At 38.6% G+C, this 22299-nt stretch overlaps 1 protein-coding gene across 1 annotated transcript in view; it reads left to right on the forward strand.

Annotated features, from left to right (window-relative positions):
- Positions 1 to 7390: 7390 nt before the first annotated feature.
- GRXCR1 (glutaredoxin and cysteine rich domain containing 1) overlaps positions 7391 to 22299 on the forward strand; it is a 127553-nt gene continuing 112644 nt past the window's right edge. Inside the window, exon 1 of the mRNA XM_049630443.1 lies at positions 7391 to 8172. Within this exon, the coding sequence (XP_049486400.1) occupies positions 7663 to 8172 (510 nt within the window). The 5' untranslated portion in view covers positions 7391 to 7662. The remainder of the gene's footprint in view (positions 8173 to 22299) is intronic.

A 22299-nucleotide genomic window follows, 5' to 3' on the forward strand; every position in this document is an offset into this window, starting at 1 on the left:
CCAATTTCAGCTCAGGTCTTGATCTCACAATCTCATGGCTCCTGAGTTTGAGCCCTGCATCGGGCTTTGTGCTGACAGCTCAGAGCCTGAAGCCTGCATCAGATTCTGTGTCTCCCTCTCTCTCTCTCTGCCTTTCTCCTCACACTCTGTCTCTCTCTCAAAAATAAATAAACATTAAAAAATTAAAAAACAATCTTTCTACCGTAAGACGTATCTTATGGGTATTCTCCATAGTGACAATCTGATTGAAGAAGGATATAAAAGTGATTTTTCTCCCAGTTTGAAGAATCTTAGCCACACAGTACACATGAAATTCCTTATTCAGGGGAAAAGAGTCAAGTCCTTGTTTCATGCTTGAGAAACATACTTGCATAAGCCTGAGCTTATAGCTACTTGGTGCTAAGTGGATTGGATGTTTGAATCCCTTGGCTTTTATAAGCTGAAGGCAGCCAAGTCAAGTTTTTAGCACTAAATAGGTAAACTTGATTTATTTCTCTTTGATTTTCTTTCTGGGACTTGGATTCTATAGGCAGAATACACTATTTACTCTGCCATCCAACAATTTGTAATGTAGTGTAGATGGTGCCTTTAAGGACACCAATAACTTTATAGGATGAAGATATTTTTGCCTGAAGAGTAAACATTATTTCCCACCTCACATATGGACCAGAAGCAGGACAGAAAGAGATGGAAGTAATCATGTCAGTGGTAAGTTACCTCTCTCCTAGAATGTGAGGTCAGTTTGTTCTGACATTAAAATCCAACTAATTTTAATTCAGCAAACATTTTTCTGAGCACTGTTTATATACAAAACACTCTGCAAGATACAGAGAGGAATCAAAGAAGAAAATTGAACTGTTAAAGTCCATTCGGGGAAGTCGTTTCTCTGGGGACTCTTTATTGATCTTCCTTCATCTGTGGTTGTGCTAATTTTAGAGAGTTTATATAATTATCCAATGGAAATGCTGGGCTGCATGTTGAATCCATAGCTGGGCAGCGTGGGATTCTGACACAGCCACGGCTGCTCAGGATCCATAGTGACAGGAAGTAAGCCAGCACTGAAGCCTTCTGCCCCCAGTACAGCATTTAATATATGATGAACTCTCAGTCCAGAGATGTAAAGAGTGAACAAGGCTTTGGAAACTGGAGCCCTTCTCCAGGGTCTTAGTGATGACAGACTGGTTCAGCCTTGAAGCCTCAGAATCAGACGAAAAACAGAATGGGATTTCCTTGACTTCCATCAATTAGTTTCATCTGGTTCCATTTTCTCACTATCCTCCAAAGTATATGTAGCTAGTTCAAGTAACTGAAAGAATTTATGGTTATCATTTGTTGAGCAGCATGCTAAGCAGTTCATATACCTCATTTTGTTTAATCTTTTCAAACACTCTATGCAATAGGAACTACTATCTGACATATGAGGAAACTGAGGCTCAAGGTCACTTAGAGGGTGGCTGATCCAAGATTCAAACCCAGAATCATGTATACCCACAGCCCCCATTCATAACTAATCTATAAACTAAGAAAGCCTGCATCTTTCTTGTTATGTAACAATAAAATAGTCCTGTTTTCAAAGAATAAATTCTTAAATGCACTTAGTTTCTTCTCTAATTAGAAGCTCTCTGTGCTTCAAATTAATATTTGAACTGTGAATTTTGATTTGCAAAGTCATGTTTGTTAAAAAGGGTTCAATATTGTATATGCTGAAAAGTTTCAGAGACAGTTTATTTTCCCTATTTCACTGATGGTTAGTAAATCTCCTTCCCCCTCTAGTCACCATGTAGTTAGAATATAAAAATCAATAGGTTCTCTCCATCCAAACAGAAGTTCTGAGAACAGTACTGGGGAGTGAGTCATGGCTTATTGCTTCTCTGTTGACAAATGTTGCTGGAGAAAAGACAATTACTTTGTTAATGACTGTCAGAGTTTCTGCTTCACATTCAGTGACCAATTTTTACTGTTTTGAAGACCAAAAAACAAAACAGTGAATGTGATAGTTATAAAATAGCAGCAAATGGAGACATGTGCATATTTACTATGGTTCAAGGGAATCTTAAAAATTGTGCTCCAAAAGCCAGGAATATGGTTAAAATTATTTTTTACCATGTAGTGTTAATCACACACAGAATGGTATGTGGGGCAATATTTGGAGATGGAATGAGTGAAAGAATAATTAAATTTTAATGTCCTGCTTTCTCTACAAATAAGGAAATAATTAGATATTCTACTTAAAAAACCGACACCAACAAGAAATATCCGGGCTTAGCTCTAGCTGCTAGGTTATCATTTCTACTGGGAACTGAACAAGGGGCATTTATTTTGTCTTTGAATTGCTCATTAATTGTATTTTCCAAAGTAGTTCTAGTTTGGTTAATACAACATTCTATCCTCTATTTAGATTCTAGAATTTATAACTAACTATTTTAAAGAAACAGATGCCCATTGGTGTTAAACTTACGAGTATTGGAGATATTTCTATATTGGTAATACGGTTTATAAGTTTTTGGTTCAAGTTTTGAGGGGGTTGCATAAATTAAGGATTAGGTTAAAAAGGAAAAGTCTTGTTAGTATTGTCCTTTTTTTAAAAAAAGTTTATTTATTTATTTTGAGAGAGAGAGAGAGAGGGAGGGAGAGAGAGATCATGAGCAGGGGAGGGGCAGAGAGAGAGAGAAAGAGAAAGAGAGAATCCCAAGCAGGCTCTGTGCCATCAGCACAGAGCCCAACACAGGGCTCGAACCCACAAACTGTGAGATCATGACCTGAGCCGAAATCGAGACCCAGATGCTCAACTGACTGAGTCAACCAGGTGCCTCAGTATTGTCCTTTTGAGAAGCGCTTTGTAGGATGGAAGTCATGGTTATTTTCAGCCACTCTGCTTTTATTTAGTTCTTTGAACAAACCTGCTGCGTTTTGGTCTCAGGGCCTTTACACATGCCACCACAGCTGAGGAACTATCTCCAACTACTCCTGCCCACCTCAAGCCTTTACGTGAGCAATCTCTTCTACTGTCTCCTTTTCAGAGAGGCTGACTGTAACTATTTCATCTGAGAAGGCTCCCTTCTTTTATCATTTCTTGTTATACCCATATCTTTTTCTTAGTAATGCTTATACTTTTTATTATATCTTTATTTGTTTATTATACGTTATCTATTTCTAAAGGCACAGAATGTGCCTGTTGTGTTCACCTGTATAGATCCAGCAACTCTCTGATATTTGTTAGGGGTTCGATAAATATTGTTAAATGAATAAATGATTGAAAGAGTACATCCGAAGGAAGAGATGAAGGAACTTCTTTCCGAAGGGAGAATGCTAACCTGGCAAAGTGATTTAAAAATAGAGAAAAATAAACTGATTCTGGGAAAAGGTGGCTGATGGAGTAGTTAGAAGTTGCTATATTAACATCCAGCAGCTGGGAACCAATTGTGAGCAGAATAAGAGTGGAAAATGCTGCTAATAGTATTGATGTCTTTTATTGGAGATGACTGGTAACTTGGCTATTTCAAGGAAATGGGATTATATGTTAGTTTAAGATACACTACATTGAGCTCTAGCTATTTTGTTTAAGCATATGTTACCAATAGAAGGCATGGGCATACTTTTACATATCTTTATATTTACCATAGTGTCTTACTGTGTCTTATCCTTGGGTGGCACTCAGTAGATACTGATGGAATACTCATTGCCTGAATGAAAGTATAGTTACAAAGCTATCCACTGAAAAGAGCACCTTAATTTTTAATTGTTTTAATCTTTATTTTTGAGAGAGAGAGAGAGAGAGCAGAGGAGGGGCAGAGAGAGAGGGAGACACAGAATCTGAGGCAGGCTCTAGGCTTTGAGCTTTTAGTACAGAGCCGGACGCAGGGCTCAAACTCACAATCTGTGAGACATGACCTGAGCAGAAGTCGGACGCTTAACCGACTGAGCCACCCAGTGCCCCTAGAGCACCTTAATTTTCATTTTAGCTTAAGATAAGTATGTGAATCACAGTTCTCAAGGCATATTCTCACACCAGCAGATACCTCCTTATACTTGTAGCAGGCTGGTTTCCAGTTTACAGGACTTTCAGTTCATCCATAAAAGAGAGATGACTTTTAACTAATATCATTATTTTAAAATAGTATGTAAATATTAGATATGAATACATATGCATGTGTTTATGTACATACACACACTATGTATTTTTAATATATATATTTAAAATATCACAAACTTTGAAATCATTTTATTGAATTCTCTCTATCCTTCAAGTATGTTTATTAACTGCAATCTTGTGTAGCCACTGTCTTGCCTTATTCAGGCTAAAATTAGTTGTTTCCATCCAAAGGACGCATAGTGTATGTACAGACCATCAAAAACACATTGAGCAATGTGTTCCAGATACTTCCAAGCACAGCTCACTAGGGTAGATATTGTTACCTTCATTCTACTGATGGGAAAATTGAAGACTTCAGAGGTGAAAAGAGTATTTTCACTGAGGTATGCTGGAATTTGAACCTAGGTTTCTTGACTTCAAAATCCTGTTCATGCTATATAGCACTCTGTCCAACTCAAACACCTAGAAAAATGGGAGTGGGAAAGATTAAATGGGGAATTCAGGACAAAAATTAACTGGGACAAGCACAGAATTTTGATTTTTTTTTCTTGATTAGGCTCATACTCATGCCCTACCCTATGGTGTCTTTTAAAGATTTGGACATTTGGGCATAAAGCTGAATTATTTTTTCTCTTCTTCCCCAATAAGTATTTCCTCACTTATGTTCTCTTTTTGTGTACTTTGACTACATACTCTTTTACTTTGCCAAATTAAAGCCCCTTTATATTGTCACTTAGCTGATCTCATACTTGATCTTTCCCTCTCTCTCCCCCTTTCACCCTTCATCTCTCCCTCCTTCTTTGGCATTATATAGAATTCTCTAATATTTGCTCTCTAATTTGATTAGCCAAGAGGTAGATGTTTCCATTTTTCTCCATCTTTTTCTTCAGTGAGAGCTCTATATGAAGAAAATATTCAGAATGAAAGTCCTCAACAGTGTTCAAAGTTGGGAAACTATAACATCACCAAAATACTACTTTTCGACTTGACAAAATAAACGTTGTTGAAAATTGGTAATATGCACTGTTGGCATTGCTTAGAGACGGTAAAATCGGAACTCATATGCTAGTAGAAGTGTAAGGTATACAACTTTTCATATCAGCAATTGGCAATTTATATCAAAAGCTTTGCATTAAAAAAATTCTTACCTCATCGATTTTACCCAAAGGAATTGATACTAAGGGACTACTTAGATATATGTACACTGATTTTTGAACAAGAACATTTAGTGCAGCATTATTTTACTAAATATTTTAAATAATTTAAACATCAGGCAATCCAGAAAGAGAAATAAAACGTGGTACAGCTAGTGGAAAGACTTTTAATATACACATCAAATTCATGTTTTTTCAGAAATATATAGGAAATGACTCACTATATAATGGTGAATGAAAAAAGCAAGATGTTGAATATATGAGAGCACATTCAGGACTGATAGATGCCCTAACAAACAATCCTTAAATTTCCACCTCCACTGCCTAACACAATAAAGGCTTAGTTTTTGCTCATAACATAGTTTAGTGCGGGGCGGTGACGGTTGTGAACCTGTGGCTCTGACAAGCTCAGTATATGGCTTCAAGGGTCATCCAGCTAGCAGATGGCGAAGGAGGAGAAAGGGCGTGGATGGGGCACTCTCTCTCTTAACTGCCTTGGTCCACAAATGAGGCGTGGCTTTTGTTCCCATCCCATCAGTGAAAGCTAGCACTTGTTCCTTCTCCTCTTAAACTGCAAGAGGCTGGGCGATGTAGTTTTGTGACCATCAGAGCATCCCGTCTTCATAGGCACTGGGAGATGTTTCACAAAATTATTAACATCTCCAGGGAGGTGATTTGTGACTCTTCTTTTTTTGTGTGACTTTATTCACAACATCGTGCTATTATTGTCTGAATTTTCTAAAATAAAAGTAAATTAAGTTTATATCACATAAAACTATACATTAAAAAAAAAAAAAACTTGAAGTGCAGTATGAGGGCCAAGTGTGGATCCTCCCTCTGGAGGTGCAAACAGGTTGGGACACTCACCACAGTGTATGTTTCAATATGGCCCTTGTATCTTTTTTTTTTCTGAGAATTAATTTTTTTTAATATATGAAATTTATTGTCAAATTGGTTTCCATACAACACCCAGTGCTCATCCCAAAAGATGCCCTCTTCAATACCCATCACCCACCCCCATCAACCCTCAGTTTGTTCTCAGTTTTTAAGAGTCTCTTATGCTTTGGCTCTCTCCCACTCTAACCTCTTTTTTTTTCCTTCCCCTCCCCCATGGGTTTCTGTTAAGTTTCTCAGGATCCACATAAGAGTGAAAACATATGGTATCTGTCTTTCTCTGTATGGCTTATTTCACTTAGCATCACACTCTCCAGTTCCATCCACGTTGCTACAAAGGGCCATATTTCATTCTTTCTCATTGCCACGTAGTACTCCATTGTGTATATTAAACCACAATTTCTTTATCCATTCATCAGTTGATGGACATTTAGGCTCTTTACATAATTTGGCTATTGTTGAGTGTGCTGCTGTAAACATTGGGGTATAAGTGCCCCTATGCATCAGTACTCCTGTATCCCTTGGGTAAATTCCTAGCAGTGCTATTGCTGGGTCATAGGGTAGGTCTATTTTTAATTTTTTGAGGAACCTCCACACTGTTTTCCAGAGTGGCTGCACCAGTTTGCATTCCCACCAACAGTGCAAGAGGGTTCCCGTTTCTCCACATCCTCTCCAGCATCTATAGTCTCCTGATTTGTTTATTTTTGGCCCTTGTATCTTAAGAGATTCTTCAGTCACTCACCAAAGTGTCAGAAAATGCACTGAGCATGGTGTTAGGAGGTCCGTTCTGTATGCATGGGTGATTTGGATATAATATGCATTAATGCAGATCACCAGGACCTCTTTGCCTGATCTGGCTGGCTTGGAAGATTTTCCATTCCTCCCTCATTGTCCCTTATGTTTCCTTCCAAAATCCTTCCCTCTGAGAGAATTTTCAGCTAGCGGAAGTGGGAAGTAACAAGGCAAATGTTCTCTCTTTTCACAGTTTGTTAAAAAGTTATTCTTTAGCAAAACCACTTGTGCATGAAGATGTGTATTGAAAATGCATCTTATACAATGCTGACAAAGTCGAAGAGATTATTTCATAACTAATATTAAAAGCTCCATGTTGGCAAGTAGCACGTTCACTGCCCTTTTGAAAGATCACAGTGGAAGATAGAAGAAAGAAGCCCTGTGGGAGGACTATGACACGTCCCATCCTACACATTAGATTCCATACTTTATCTCTGGCCTCCACTCTGGACAGCGAATTGTAGAGATACTCTTCTGTTAAAGATCCTTTTCAACATTCATCATTGGCTTCAAAGTTCAGGTCTTTCGTTTCCTTGCCCCATACTTATTTATTGTTTCATTACCTGCCACTTTCTTGCATTTGTCCTGTTAAAGAGTCCACCATGGCTGTTTAATATTTAAAGGCTGGGATCATTTGCAGGTTTTAGTTTAAAGGTAACCATAGCACATGCACACACATTCATTATTAATAGCTGAGACGCACTGTAAGTTCTTAGGAATCTTCTTTCGATGTTAGTTTCACATGGGTGCTGCTGCTGCGAGAATGAGGCTCTGATATTGCTATGTGGCAAGGGGACTAATGCAATAACACTGATCCAGAGATTATGTGAATTGTTTATGTGGGTGGAAGTGATCATGCTAAAAAGGGACATAAAGCCAGAAAATGACAGGCCACGGAAAGTCCGGTTTCGGATCGCGTCATCTCACAGCGGGCGAGTTCTGAAGGAAGTGTATGAAGATGGGCAACCATCAGGCTCCCTGGATTCTGAATGTGCCAGCATCTGTGGGGTAGATGGACTGAGTGAGTCTGATGGACAGCAAAACGGCCACATAGGATCAGAAGGTGATGAGTATGAGAGCGACCAGGATAACTTGCTGGTGTTAGCGAGGGCTGCCAGTGAGAAGGGTTTTGGTACAAGAAGAGTCCACATTTTAAGCAAAAATGGCACAGTCAGAGGCGTCAAGTACAAAGTGAGTGCCGGCCAAGCTCTATTTAACAATTTGACCAAAGTATTGCAGGTAAGTCAATGCACTTTGCTTTTCCCGGGCTTTGTTCTTAACTCACCATCTCAACACCTCTGTGCCCTCCAGTTGAAAGCAAGCTTCTCTTATTCATGACTCCTACATACTTCATGAATCACTCCCCCATCTAAGATATTGTCTCAACAGCCATCGATTAAAAAGAGGGTCATTATGCTTAGCAAATTAGATGGATTCTCAAAGTCATATTTCTAAGTGGTCTTTTCTTCCAGTGTGCAGTGACTAAAACAATGTGTCTGTTTCTTTACCAAGATGATGGTGTTCAAAGCATCTGAGCACAACTTAGGAGTTAATTTTTGGTTTATCACCTTCCAGATACCAGATTAGCACTTATTATCACTTGTATGGATTTTAAACCAGAGAACATTGAGAGCTGCATTCAGTGGTGTTGGATTCAGTTGGAATGTTAGGAAGCTGTAAAGACAAACTTCGACTTGCCCCTACTACTCTGGGGGTTGCAGCTTTTATCTGAAGTGCCTTTCTTCATTCATTTGCCCATGGGAACTCTAGAGTAGCACTTGAAAAAAGTTATCCCACTGTAAATGTATGGAGTGAGATCCAGATCTTATAGGAAAAATGTTAGCCTTTAAAATGTGATAGATTCTGCACAGTAATGTAGGAATGCATTATTCAGGTCTGGAGGCCTTTGGCAATGATATAATGTTTAGACAAGTTTTTGAAATTGCCCAGAAGCATTGATAAAATGATTTTCTGTTAAAAGCAGGGATCATTATTTCAGGAATAGAATTCATAATCACTATCATTAAGGTAGCAAACCAATATTTTTCATTATAATACCATTCTGTATTATTTTCAATATTTAAATAAAATCTCCTTGATGAATTATCCAGTGCCTCTGCATTATAGACAGATATAACAGTGGTAGGGAGAAAGGATTTTAACCAATAGTATTTTATTATTTTTCATTTCAAAGAAGTATTTGGAAAGATCACATCACCAGGATTAAAAAAAAAAAGAAATTAAAGGGTAAAAGCAGTTAAAATCAAAGGTTATTTTCATATGTAGAATTTACCCATGAAAGATTTCACTGATTAGGGATGAGGTGGGAAATCAAAAGTTAGAAACTGATGACTATGTTTGACTAATTTAGAGATCTTGTATAGACTTCTAAAATAATCTTAGTGGCCTCTGTGTTTTATCTAATGCAGAAATTATTATTGTCAAAGTATAAGCCAAGACTCTGTAATAAGTGTAAAAATGTTTGCATTTATTGTGATTAATTTAGCTTTTGATTGAGTCATGATTTGAATTGCTTTACGATCTGGAAGGTTATTTACAAAACTTCTGCACCAGTTATAGTACTGTGATTTGAATTTATTCATATCTCCCCCCAAAATTATTATTTATGGGTAAATACCTTACATCTTCAAGAGAAAATGTTTTTCTCCCTATGGCTTTGTCCTGAAAGAGCTTATAAATTCACATATAGGAAATAGAAGAAATTCTATAATCAGATGTTATTACTACATTACTTTATAATAGTTAACTTGTATACTTTTCAATGTGTAATTCCATCACCCTTTTTCTTTTGAAAAAAAATCCAGAGAAACTCATTTTTTAATAACTTACCCATATTCCATTTACCCTTTGCTTCAAGAGGACAATAGCGATTACTAGCAGAAGTCCCTCAAAGACTGGTACTTAACCATTTTTCTTTCTAGCCGGTCCTTCTTTCTGTATAATGTGGGCAAAGTAATCAGCATGTTGCAAGTATTCACAAATTTTGGCCGTCATCATTACTTTTATCATCATCATCATCACCATCGTCATCATGGAATGTTCTCTGATCTCTCCAGGACAAAACATAAGTTAAAGGAGTTCCTCTCTTGGATGGGGGCTGCTAGTTGTGCTATTTCAAGGGGCTCCATTCACATCACTGTCTGTGTAAATAGCACCCCTCAGAGTTGTGCAAGACAACCTATGCAGCATTATATAGAGAGCTGATTTGGATGCTTGCTGCTTGTTAAAGGATAGGTGTCATAAGGAGTGACAAATGTCTTAGACATGTGCTTTAGGGTGACTGAGTAGGTTTCCATAGGCATCCCACAATGCAGTAGCAGAGAAGCCCCGGGGACTAAAAGCAGAAGTTACCATGAAGTTACTTCTATACATGGTTATGGGACCAGATGTGACTCTTCCCTGGATATCTGTATATTTTCCACATCCCTTAGAAAATAAGCAGCAAACCTAACTGGATGTAACTGTGATGTAGCAATTTCTCTCATGGAGGAAAAAGTGAGGAGTAATATTTTGGATATTTGATTAAGGTTTCAATGCACAATCTTATTGAAGCAAGGCACTATAATTGAAGACACAGGTTTTTCTTCCTGTTTTAAGTCATAAAATCTTAAAGCATTCAACTTGAAACTTGAGAGGAAACCCAGTTATAAATAAAAGCTTTCAAAGAACCGGTAGATAACTTGGCTTCCTCTCTGTTAGTTTCCCATTCTGTTACTCCTGTCTCATAAAATATTGGCATGGAGCTTGCAAACATTTCAGCTGTGCAGAGAATTGTCATTGAAATTATTTGCCTCAAATATTTTTACTTCTTAGGAACACTTATTTAGAAAGTTGTGTATAAAAGGGGTATTAGAACAAATTCCCATTTCATGTGTTAATTAGTTTACTCTATAGAACTCTGGGTAATTGAGGATGTGCAATATTAATTAAAGTTTTTGAGGGTACTAATGGACCATGAGGTAAAGAGAGGAAAGTCACTTAGATGTGCAGGTGGGCCCTGTAGAGGGTGGTTCATTGTTTCATTTGTGAATCTCTCAAAGCCTCCAATGCGTCTAGATTATAGCTCTTCAGATACAGGTGCTTGGTTTTTCCATTTCTCCTAGAAACAACAAGAATGTAATGCTCAAGAGAGGCTCATTTGGAAATCTAAGAACCTGGAATCTAGTGATGGCCTGGAAATATGCATTTATTAGAAGCTCTTTAGGTTGTTCATCCATACACTGAAGTTTGAGAATCATTGACCTAGCATGTAAAATGGAAATTCATCCAGTTCGCTAGAGTTAATAAAAATATTCCTTAATGTTCTTTATGTCTTCAATATTTAAGGGGGAAAACAAAGAAGTTATGTATTCATCTGTCATTTGTTCTTCTGATCATGTTAGATCACCAGGGAGGGGTTTCCTGAGCCAAAGATAAAGATATCCCGACAGACTTGTTTCCTCTTGTATCCTAATTTATCAATCAGTTGGTTTAGAAATGTTTCCTGAAATTACCAGTACATTCTGATGTAGGTGTGGTGTTTTAATTTTCTTTAAGAAATTCTGTAAGGATAATTCTACCTAGATAAATGATTTTACTCGTCATTACTGGAGAATTTTAGAAAAAAATTATTTTGTATTTATTTTTTACAATTAGTCACTGTTACCTCATGCAAGACAAATTATAAGACCACTATGTGGCTCATAGCCCTCATCACTCAGGGCATGATTAGGTTCGAGATACACCCGTGGGGCCAGGACAGGCAGTGAGTGACCCAGGTGCTTGGGGAGGAGACAGTGCAAAAACCAGCCTGTAAAAAGAGCTCAGGGACTTAATGATTTCATATGTGCCAAAATTACTTTGAGAGGTTTAAATACGACAGTTTTCTTGATTTGAATAAATTTATAGCAAAAAAAAAAAAAAAAAAAAAAGATTTGCAATACACCTTGACCTTAGCAGCAACATATTTCCAAAGCTTCTTGGGGTGGGTCAATGATGCAGATAATTAAGGTCATTAGTTTTTTTCTAATTTGTTCCTATGGGATTAAATTTCAGGCAGTAATTAAATATCAGTAATTTTGTCTTCATCCTATTTTCAAACTTGTATAATCTGTTGTATACTCAGTTATAGTCTTTTTTCTGTAATTTCTATACTTTTAATTCCCTCTTTTTACAAATTTAAAGCTACTGTATTAGAGAAAAATAGATGCCAAGAAGGACAATAGCTATCCCCATGTTATAATTTGCTGGTTCCTTTCTAAAAACTCAAACATATAACTTTTCATCTTTGTATTTACATGCACATCTGTGATTAATGTGTTTATAAGCATTTTAACATTTCGAGACAAGTAAAATAAAAATAATTTTACATTTGCAGAAGAATTTATATTTTGCAAATATTTTTGGGTACATTATTTTACTTGATTGTTCCAAAGATTTTGTGAAATAAGGAGCGATAATGCCTGCTTGTAGTAACTGAGAAATCAAGTGTCTGGCCCAAAGCTAGTAACCTGGGAACCCTGCCTTTCACTGCTTTGGCTTTGTTAGGTTTTCAAAGTGCAGTGCTGTATACAAAAACACTCAACCTTACCTTTATTTTTTTTAATTTATTTTGAGAGAGAGTGCACAAGTCGGGGAGGGGCAGGGAGTGAGAGAGGGAGAGAGAGAAATCCCAAGTAGGCTCTGTGCTGTCAGGGCAGAGCCCAATGTGGGGCTTGAACTCATGAACTGTGAGATCCTGACCTGAGCCGAAATCGAGAGTTTGATGCCCAACTGACTGAGCCACCCAGGAGCCCCTTAAATTATATTTTAAAAATTTATCAAACCTTATCATCTCTATAACATCATGTGATTAAACTCTTTTCAGATTGCAAGGGTTGACACTGGGAAGGGGTGACTGGGTTAAGTCCGGGAAGACCCCTGCTCAGCGTTGTTCACTAACTTTAGGATGAATGATTAACAGAAATTTCTGGCTGTACTTATTATTCATCTCTAGGAAACTTTATCTAGCTTTGGCAATAGAGTAATATTCCAATGAAAACAAGGCGATACTCTTGATGACTCCTTGGTCCCAGTGGTTTATTTGGACCACTCTGGAAAACAACAACAATAATACTAAATATTGATTAAGTACTTACTAAATACACTGTCCTTATTATTTATGTGCATTGACATTTATTTCTCATAGCAATTTCATGAGGTACTATCATTATTAATTAATAATAAGTTGAGCATATTCTCTGCATATGAAACATTATAGGATTTAAAATCTCATTCAGAAAAATTATGTAATGTTCTATCAAAATAAGCATCTATTAATGGAAATATTGCCTTTTTTAGCTATCAGGAATAGCAAAAGCTGCAGGATTTTTTATGCAATTCCAAATGATGCAAGAAACTACATTACAACCCCAAAATGGGTTGGTACAAATGATATATTTTTATGGAAAATTATATAATTGCAAACTGATACACCCGAAGTTCCTGTTGTTACCAGACAGAGAACCAGTTGCAAACTCTGGTTCAGCTGCTCACCTCTCGAAATTCAATACTCAAGAGACAAGTGATGGTGGGAAAGGAAAGGTTGCGTTATTTAGGAAGCCTCAACCTGGGAAGATGGTGGACTAATGTCTTAAAGACCGTCTTCCCAGTCCAGGTGAAGGCAGAGGGTTTTAAAGGGGAAGGGTTGAGAAATGGGCGGGGGTGGGGTTGGGGGGGTTGGGAGGGGTGCTAACATGCAGGAGAAGCTGATGCTCTGCCAGTTAATTATATGTCAACATGACCCTCAACAGACTTGCTGGCATCGATGGCAGCTGTTTTTAATGGGGTCAGGGCTTATCTTCCAAGAAAGCCTGGTCCTTTATTCGTCAAGGCCAGTGATCTGCAAAACCTCAAGGAAAAGGCGGTTAGTTCTCCTACAGACCAATGGACTTAGGTTAGCAGGCAAGGAGTGCATGATCTTGAAGGAGTTAACCCTTCAAACTTGTTGAAGTGCTGTTATGATGACCACCTTCCACATACCAATGCTTTACTACTCTTGGCCACAGCGTTTGACACTGATGCTAATTAGGACTTCAGTAAATGTTCTTTCTTTGAGTTAATGAATTAAGTGAAATTCTCTTACAAAGTGATTATTTTTTTTCTTTTCCATCTCTTTTCAGTTTGGAGATTTCTCCTATTGGATAGGAATAGGTTTTGCGTGGTGAAGTGTTAGTAGCTCCCTCCATTCGGTTCTTTCTGTTGTGGGTTATCTTCTAGATTCAATCAATCATTTTTTTGATTACCATTTGCTACATACCTATTATGGAGCAGGCACTAAGTAGATAATGTGAGGAGTAAGACCCAGCTTTTGCCTTCATGGACTATTCAGTAATGTATTGTGAATTGCTGTGTAAAGTGATTTCTGGAAGAATTCAGACACAAAACTTGACTTTATCTTCTTTTTCCAGAGGCTTTTCCCTCTCTGTTTTCTTACTGGCCTAACATAGTCTCTGCTACCCATTCCTCGTTTCTCCCATGCTTATATTTTTCTCCATTTAGTCTTTCTCTTCCTAGACCATCGTTTTATTACATTCCTTCCTTCAACTTCTCTTGCTTTCTTTCTAATTTAGGTCCATTTCAAGGCCCAAGGACTGAAGGGTAATCTATATAATTAATGACTCTTGTCTTGATCCTACAAGGCTCCAGTAGTCAGTAACAGTGACTCTGACCATGAGTACTTATCCCAATTCCATGAATCTTACTACAGATTTCTCTCATTAGTTCAATGAGTATCTAGTTGGAATATTTCTCATTCTCTCCTATGCACTTGTATCATCAGGACATGGGATCATTGTGACATTTTAATTTGTGGAAGGCTGACGCTTAATCCATTAATTTACCTAAATTCTGACATCAGAACAACATGCTGAGAAAACCCACAGATTCTACAAGATGACTTGAAACTGCTTAGTGAACTCTTATTGATAGCAAATGGTTACCGCATAATTAGGAAATTAGCACCTGCTGCTTCCAAACATTATAAAAGCAATATAATAGCAGGGCTAGACAAACATCTTTGGGTGGTCCTACTCATGCTTACAGAGTTTCTGATATTTTCTTTGAAACCCGGTACCTTGAATTTTGTATAAAAGCAATATAAATATTTAATAGTCTATAAGTTGACACTATATAAATACATCACTTCCTCAATCACTATTGCCTGGAAGGAGTTTTAGAGATTATAGACATGTTAAAATGTCATACAGAAATTTTTTAATGTTTATTTATTTTTGAGAGAGAGAGACAGAGTGCAAGTGGGGGAGGGGCAGAGAGAGAGGGAGACACAGAATCCAAAGCAGGTTCCAGGCTCCGAGCTGTCAGCAGAGAGGCTGATGCATGGCTCAAACCCACGGACCGTGATATCATGACCTGAGCCGAGGTTGTATGCTCAACCAACAGAGCCACCTAGGCACCCCCATACAGAAATTTTTATTAAGGGACTTTGGTTCATGTACACAAATCTATTCAAGTAATATTTAGGATCTCTTTGCTCAATTTTATTTTTGTAATAATTCATTATGTCACCTAATTTCTGACAAATTATTTATGCCTTAGAACATTTTGTTAGGAAGAAGTAGGTGCACATTTTGTTCATGTAATTCCTTCATAGTTAATAGAATAAATTGTAGAAGTATTTATTATTTTTTTGATTCCTAAACAACAAAATTGGTGTTAGTTCACAACCTCTGGAGCTTCCTGGGTTAAATTTGAAACAAGCTCCTGTACATGGAGGGCAGGAATTGACCAGAGAAAGAGACAGGCCACTCCAGATTGGTAGGTGGCAAGTTTAATAAGCAAAGGAACTTACCTATGAAGCTTGTCTTGGGTAGCCACAAGATGAGTATATGTCCATACCCACTGGAATTTTAAAAGTTTATATAGAGGCTTTAACTGACTTCAGTTACAAATACTATTCAGATGACCTCAATAACACCTTACTCTCTCAAGGCTGCATCCTTGAACAGCTTCAGCTGTGGGAATGGTGGCTGGGGCATACATTCCAAGGACAGGAGAGGAGGTGAGAAGCCTGTGACTGCCCATCAGTTGACAGCCATGTCCTCTTGATTAACTCCTCCAACAATTAGGCCATGGAAGAATTAAGTTGCCCCCCTTTTTTTGCACCTTTTATGTAACTAATGATATAGAATTAAAGATCTTTATTGTATGAAAAGTCTGAAAGCTTGACTAGTCCACAGAGTGGGTAGAGTAGTGAAAGCCAGGTTGTTGATTTGCAAGAGATAGTTTTTGTTAGAAGAGAAAACCTGGGGGAATTATGTGCTGACAAGTCAGTGGAAATCAAACAAGGAGAAAGAATGCCAATCTGGTAGAGACTGAATGAGGGTCATTTTGGGAAAGGAGAATAGTTGGATGGGCTGTGACCTCAGGGGAAATTGGCAGGTTTAGAGATTGGAAAGTGGGCTTTGTGGATTAGAGCAGGGTCAGCATGGACAAGCTGTGGGATTGCCCTGCTCATCAGTGCTCCAGAACCAGCCTGTGCTGGTAGAGCAGCTGTGCTTACCTGCACGTTACGTTTGGTGTAGAGCCAGGTTCAGTGTCCTCTCATGACTGACTCATGAGCACCTTCTTTTGACAGCTGTTAACATTACTGTTTGGGAAACATCTGGCAGAAGTGATGCCCTCTCATGTTTCAAGATTCTGCTGAGCCCAAGTAAACACTGCCCTTTTCAATGACACAGGACTCAAGATTTTCCCCAGAAATAAAGAGCAAGGCCTTTGGCATCCAGATTAATTGTGTGGTTATGTGAAAGAAAAAAAGCCTGCAGTATCCATATTTAGGGGGATTGAACAATGGTAATAATTATTCACCTAGTGTATTATTTTCCTATTGAAACAAATCGCCATAAACTGAGTGGTTTATAATAACACAGACTTATTACTTTATAGTTCTGGAGGTCAGAGTCTGGAAGGAGTTTTATGGGACTAAAATCGAGCTTTCTGTAGGATTTTACTCTTTCTGGAGGCTTTCTGAAGAATCTGTTTCTTGCCTTTTCCAGCTCCTGGAGGCTCCCTGGGTCCTGGTTCTGCATCTCTCTGACCTCTGCTTCCATTGTTATATCTTTTTTTCTAACCCTTCATCTTCTTTCCCTTATAAAGACCTTTGTGATTATATTGGACCTACCTGGGTAATCCAGGATGATCGTCCTATCTCAAGATCCTTAGTGAAATAATATCTGCAGAGCCTCTTTTGCCATATAAGGTGACATATTCATAGGTTGTGGGGATTAGGACATGGATATTTTTGGCCAGCCATTAGTCTACCTGCCATACCTGGTAGGTACAGTAAACTTATTTTGTCTATGAGAAAACTAAGACTTTATGGTAGATTCAACTTTTTTCCAATGTGTGTCACACGTGGACGCACTTCTGTCATGACTGCATGAGGATAAGAGTGGACTTCTACAGCCCTTGACTTTAGCGTTGGCCACATGACTCCCTTTAGACAATGGGATGGTAATAGATGTGGTGCATGCAAAAGCTTGAAATGTGCTTGCATGATTGAGTTTTCTCTCCTGCACTCTTTCCAAGAGAAGGCGTGATGCAGGAGGCTGGCTGGTCCTAGGAGAGGGAGAGACATGAAGAACAGACCTGGACCCAACCAACATTTTGAAGCCAAATCCTTCATAGCTTAGCCCCGATCTGCTGACTGCCAGCTAAATTGCAGACTCAAGAGTGAGCCATAAATGTTTAACGTTGCATTTCACTCTGTTTGGGGTGGTTGGTTAAGCAGCAGGAGCAAACTGGTACAAGTTCACAGATTCTGAGTACCTTGCTCAAAGTCACATGATGGTGAGTGATATAACTATCAGAAAGTTTGACTCCAAAGCTTGGGCTCTTATCCATTAGGCAGCTAGTGTCCAACCACTCATTGGATGCCTGAATTTTCTCTACAGCATCTCTGTAAAGGTCTTACCTAGCCTTTGGTGGGGATTTCTAGAGGGAAGAGATTCAGAGTCTTGGCAAGACAAGGATTCAAGTCTCACTATCCTGTGGATATTGAACCTACTGAAACTGATCATACCAGGATAGAGTGAAGGCCATCTGTCACCCACTTCCATGAATATAATTTAAGACTAAAATAATATTTTTGGTGGCCACATCACACTGTTGTGATGTTGGCTTGTTGACTCATTCAAACATCTTTTCTCAGTGGAAAGATTCATGAGGTTAAAACTTTCAATCTCATAAAACATCTGTTTTTATTAAATATAATACTCTTGTTAGTTTTTTTTCTGTGTTTACATACAGGACTCTATATTCAACAAAATTTAATTTTATTGTGTTAGTCAAAGATGTTAATCCTTTTAGACTCTGGTCTTGTAATTAGCTATGCCTTAGCACTTTATGGAGTTGATGGAAGGAACACAGTTTTGATTGTGGCAAACTATCAGCATGGAATAACACTGAGTAAAAAGAATTGACCTTAAAGCAAATAAAGTTATCACTAATGAAGTGGCAAATGTATTTTATTAAGTATAAGAAACCAATAAATTTATTTATTTATTTATTTTTAAATTTTTTTTTTTTAACGTTTATTTATTTTTGAGACAGAGACAGAGCATGAGCGGGGGAGGGTCAGAGAGAGAGGGAGACACAGAATCTGAAGCAGGCTCCAGGCTCTGAGCAGTCAGCACAGAGCCGGACGCGGGGCTCGAACTCACGGACTGTGAGATCGTGACCTGAGCCGAAGGCGGACGCTTAACCGACTGAGCCACCCAGGCGCCCCGAAACCAATAAATTTAAACTAGTGGTCTTTTTAATACAGAAAGAGGAGAGAAATGAAAGATGGGCAAAGAGGAGAGAAATGAATTATGTGTAAGTGGTTGTACCATAGACTGTATCAGCCTCAGAGGGTTTCATGGATTTCCTTTTAGTAGGCTCTTTAACAATGATCTTTACACATTACTCATATAGTGCCAGAAACTTTGTTCAGGAAGGGAGCCATTTGTCTCCCAGGGGTCATGGATCCTAATTCCTACAATCTCAGGGAAATAACTGTGATTCTGGGAAGCAGATAACTTGGAATGGCGCAAATTTTGTGTGGTGAGTCGGTCAGACCAATACTCAGTAGTAGTGTGTTTCTAGAGTCATGGAACTTCATTCACAATGAAAACACAGCAGCAAGAGCCTGAAGGCTGAAAATTTGCCTCTGTGAGTACCTTGTGCTTTTAACTGTAGTTCTAGGACAACATATACACATTTGTCAGTTAAAAGAAAGTATTAGGAAATTTCAATAACCAATAAACCAACCAAACTTAACTAAGGTTACCACCTCTCTTTTGAACCATATAAAAAACTAAATCATGGAGCTTTGAGACACAGCATCATGGATTCTCTTAATTAATCACAGCTGTCAGGGCTCCTCTTCTAATTGTGGGATTTTTCTTTACATATATATATTTTTTTCTTTTATTATTCTTTATTTCTGCCTACTTCAGCATCTTCCATGGCCAGTTCTTTCTGCCTCAGTTACAAGTTAGCTTTCTCAAAAAGTCTTTTTCATATTTCTAAGATTTCTAGAGATGGAATTATGCCCCCAAAGAAGTGACTTGGTGGTGAGAGCCTATGAGGACTGAAGCAGACCCAAAGCCTGTGCTGGAAATTAGGTAGCTGCCCACTCAGCCTGCACAACAGGCTTTCTCTCTCTCTTCTGTCCGTCCTTTCTGTTGGAGGTAAATGTGAGGCACAATAAACCACTGCTGGAAAGACCACTTGACTTGATTTTTTCCATACTGGATTCAAAGTGACTATTGGCTCCTATTTCGTACGGTGGGCAAGAAGTCCTATACTAGTCATCACTGGGGCTTCTTTCCCTACCATTATGATCTGCAGGATCTGCTTGAGGGGGTCAGAAAACCTAGCCATGGTCCTGGTCTGTGGATTCTGGCACATTCATCTTCATTTCTGCTCTTCCAGCCCCTTGATGCTGCACTGATGCTGCTCACGGGCCTTTCACATAATTTGTCTCTCAGAATACCCCACTTCTACTTTTTCCAGTTCTTGGAACTACCCATCTTCATCTTGTGTATGTCCAGGCTCTTTTTTTTAATTTTATTTTTTAACATTTATTTATTGTTGAGAGACAGAGAGAGACAGAGCACGAGCAGGGGAGAGGGAGACACAGAATCCGAAGCAGGCTCCAGGCTCTGAGCTGTCAGCACAGAGCCCGATGCAGGACTCAAACTCACGAACTGCGAGATCATGACCTGAGCCGAAGTCGGACGCTCAACCAACTGAGCCACCCAGGCGCCCTGTGTATGTCCAGGCTCTTGAAAACATAGCTCCATCAATTATTCACAGGAGCAGGAAAAAACCCAAATTTCTAAGAATCCCCACTTTTCTTTGTGAGTGAAAGAAGAGACAAATACCATAATTCTTTAGTAGTGTCTTAAATGATTTTTGTGTTCTCTTTTCCTCCATGAAGGGGTAAGAACTCTATTCTCTGGAGGGAGGTGACCTGGTTTCATATACAGAGTCTGCTATTTCCTGGGTGGGTGTGATGGGGAAATTTACCTAACTTTTGTAAGCCCTAGTTTTCTTGTTGCTGAAATTGGGATAATGATCATGATTATTTCCTATGAACTGTTGCATATAAACCATTTTGCACAATGCCTGGCATGTTATAAGGGCTCAATGAATATTGTTATTACTTTTATTATCCACCTCAACAAACAGTGAATTGTTAGGGATGAAGACCTTCTACAAGGGCCTTCTAGCTGGACTTGGAATCAAACTGACATAATTCAGATGAACATGATAAAATAAAATTTAATAGTGTATGTAAGGGAATCCACATAGACCTGGAAATTCCAAGAACAAGGCAACATGAAGCTTACATGAACTAAGGAGAGAGGTAGAGTCTGAAGATACAAAGGGGGGGAAGGTCACTAGCAGGAAGGTGAAAGGAGATGTTTTTAAAAACAAAGTTTGCCCTATTACACAGATAAGTGTATTAGGTAAAAGGGAGTCTCTGTTAATAACTCTTCCTGATACAGGCTCTCCTTTACAATGTAAATTTAGGCAGTTGAGGACCATGAAGAGAGCTTTTCTACATCTACTGAGTTTTGATGACTTTTAACTCAAAATGATGTTCACGCCAAAGTGGCCTATCTTGGGGAAGCCTGCCCTTGGCCTCTATAGAATCAGTCATTGTTAAGTACTCTGCTAGGCAATGAGGGTGCACAAAGATGAACAAAACATGATTTCTGTCCTCAGAGGAATTAAGTTCTTTCTTATGAGGAATACAAACTCATAGTTACTATAGAATGTAGTAAGTACTCAGAGTTTACTGGGGGACAGAAGCAGGACATCTGAATTCTTTTAAATTCAGAATCTTATAGAGATTCTGTTCTCTTCACATAACATCTTTTAAAACTAGGGCTGCATGGGAACCCTGGGGCACTCCTTAAAAGGCATTATGGTACTACAAGTTTTGTTGGCTGAACTCACTTCCTTTTGGGAAATCTTAGCTTCTGCATCTAAACTTGGCTTAGCCTCTGCCACACAAAACTGTTTTCCTGAGGCCAGTTTCTGTGTTTGAGTTTCTCATTGGCTTTGGCCCCTAACTGGGTCTTTGTCTTGGATTCTGTAGTTTTAACTTCCTGTGACTACTTGGCCATGTGTTTGCCAGCCTGGCTGTGCTGCACTTGGCTGTGTACCTGTGAGCTCAGCCAGCTACCTAAGTGCCTTGTGTCTGAGCATTCTCGTACAACACCTGTCATCCTGAAAGCCTGGCCTGCCTCTTCTGGACAGAGGCGGGCTCTCTCTGTTCTTTCGTAATAGCCTGGATTGACTTGTTATGCCTTTCAACAATAATTGGGGAATTATTTGTAAATATATGGGATGTGCTCTGCTATAAGGCACAGAGTAGACTACTAGATATGGCTTAAAATACTTAGACATTTGTTATATCAATTAAGAAGTTTAGAAGAGGCTCAGGTTGTTGGTGGCTTGATAATGTGATAAACAACTCCATTTTTCCTGTTCTGTGCTCTCATCCTTAGCTTGTTTGTGATGCTCCCTCATGGATTCAAGATGACTGCCATAGCTTAAAGCTAATCCAGAGGCAAAAAACAGAAGAAGAAGAAAAGCAAAAAAAGAACATTCTTTGTAGGTGTGCCTCTTCTATCAAAAAGGAAAAAGAAAATTCTGGAAACTTTCTAGAAGCACTGTCTGACATTTCATTAGCTGGAATAGGGTCTTAGGGCCACTATTTGTTATAACAAGAGGCTGGGAATATGAATATATGGCATTGCCTCTCTGGTAGAGCATGGGTTTGGAAATAGCTGTTGGATAGACAAGCAACAG

The sequence above is a fragment of the Panthera uncia genome, chromosome B1, assembly GCF_023721935.1.
Source record: "Panthera uncia isolate 11264 chromosome B1, Puncia_PCG_1.0, whole genome shotgun sequence".
In the NCBI taxonomy this organism is placed as follows: domain Eukaryota; kingdom Metazoa; phylum Chordata; class Mammalia; order Carnivora; family Felidae; genus Panthera; species Panthera uncia.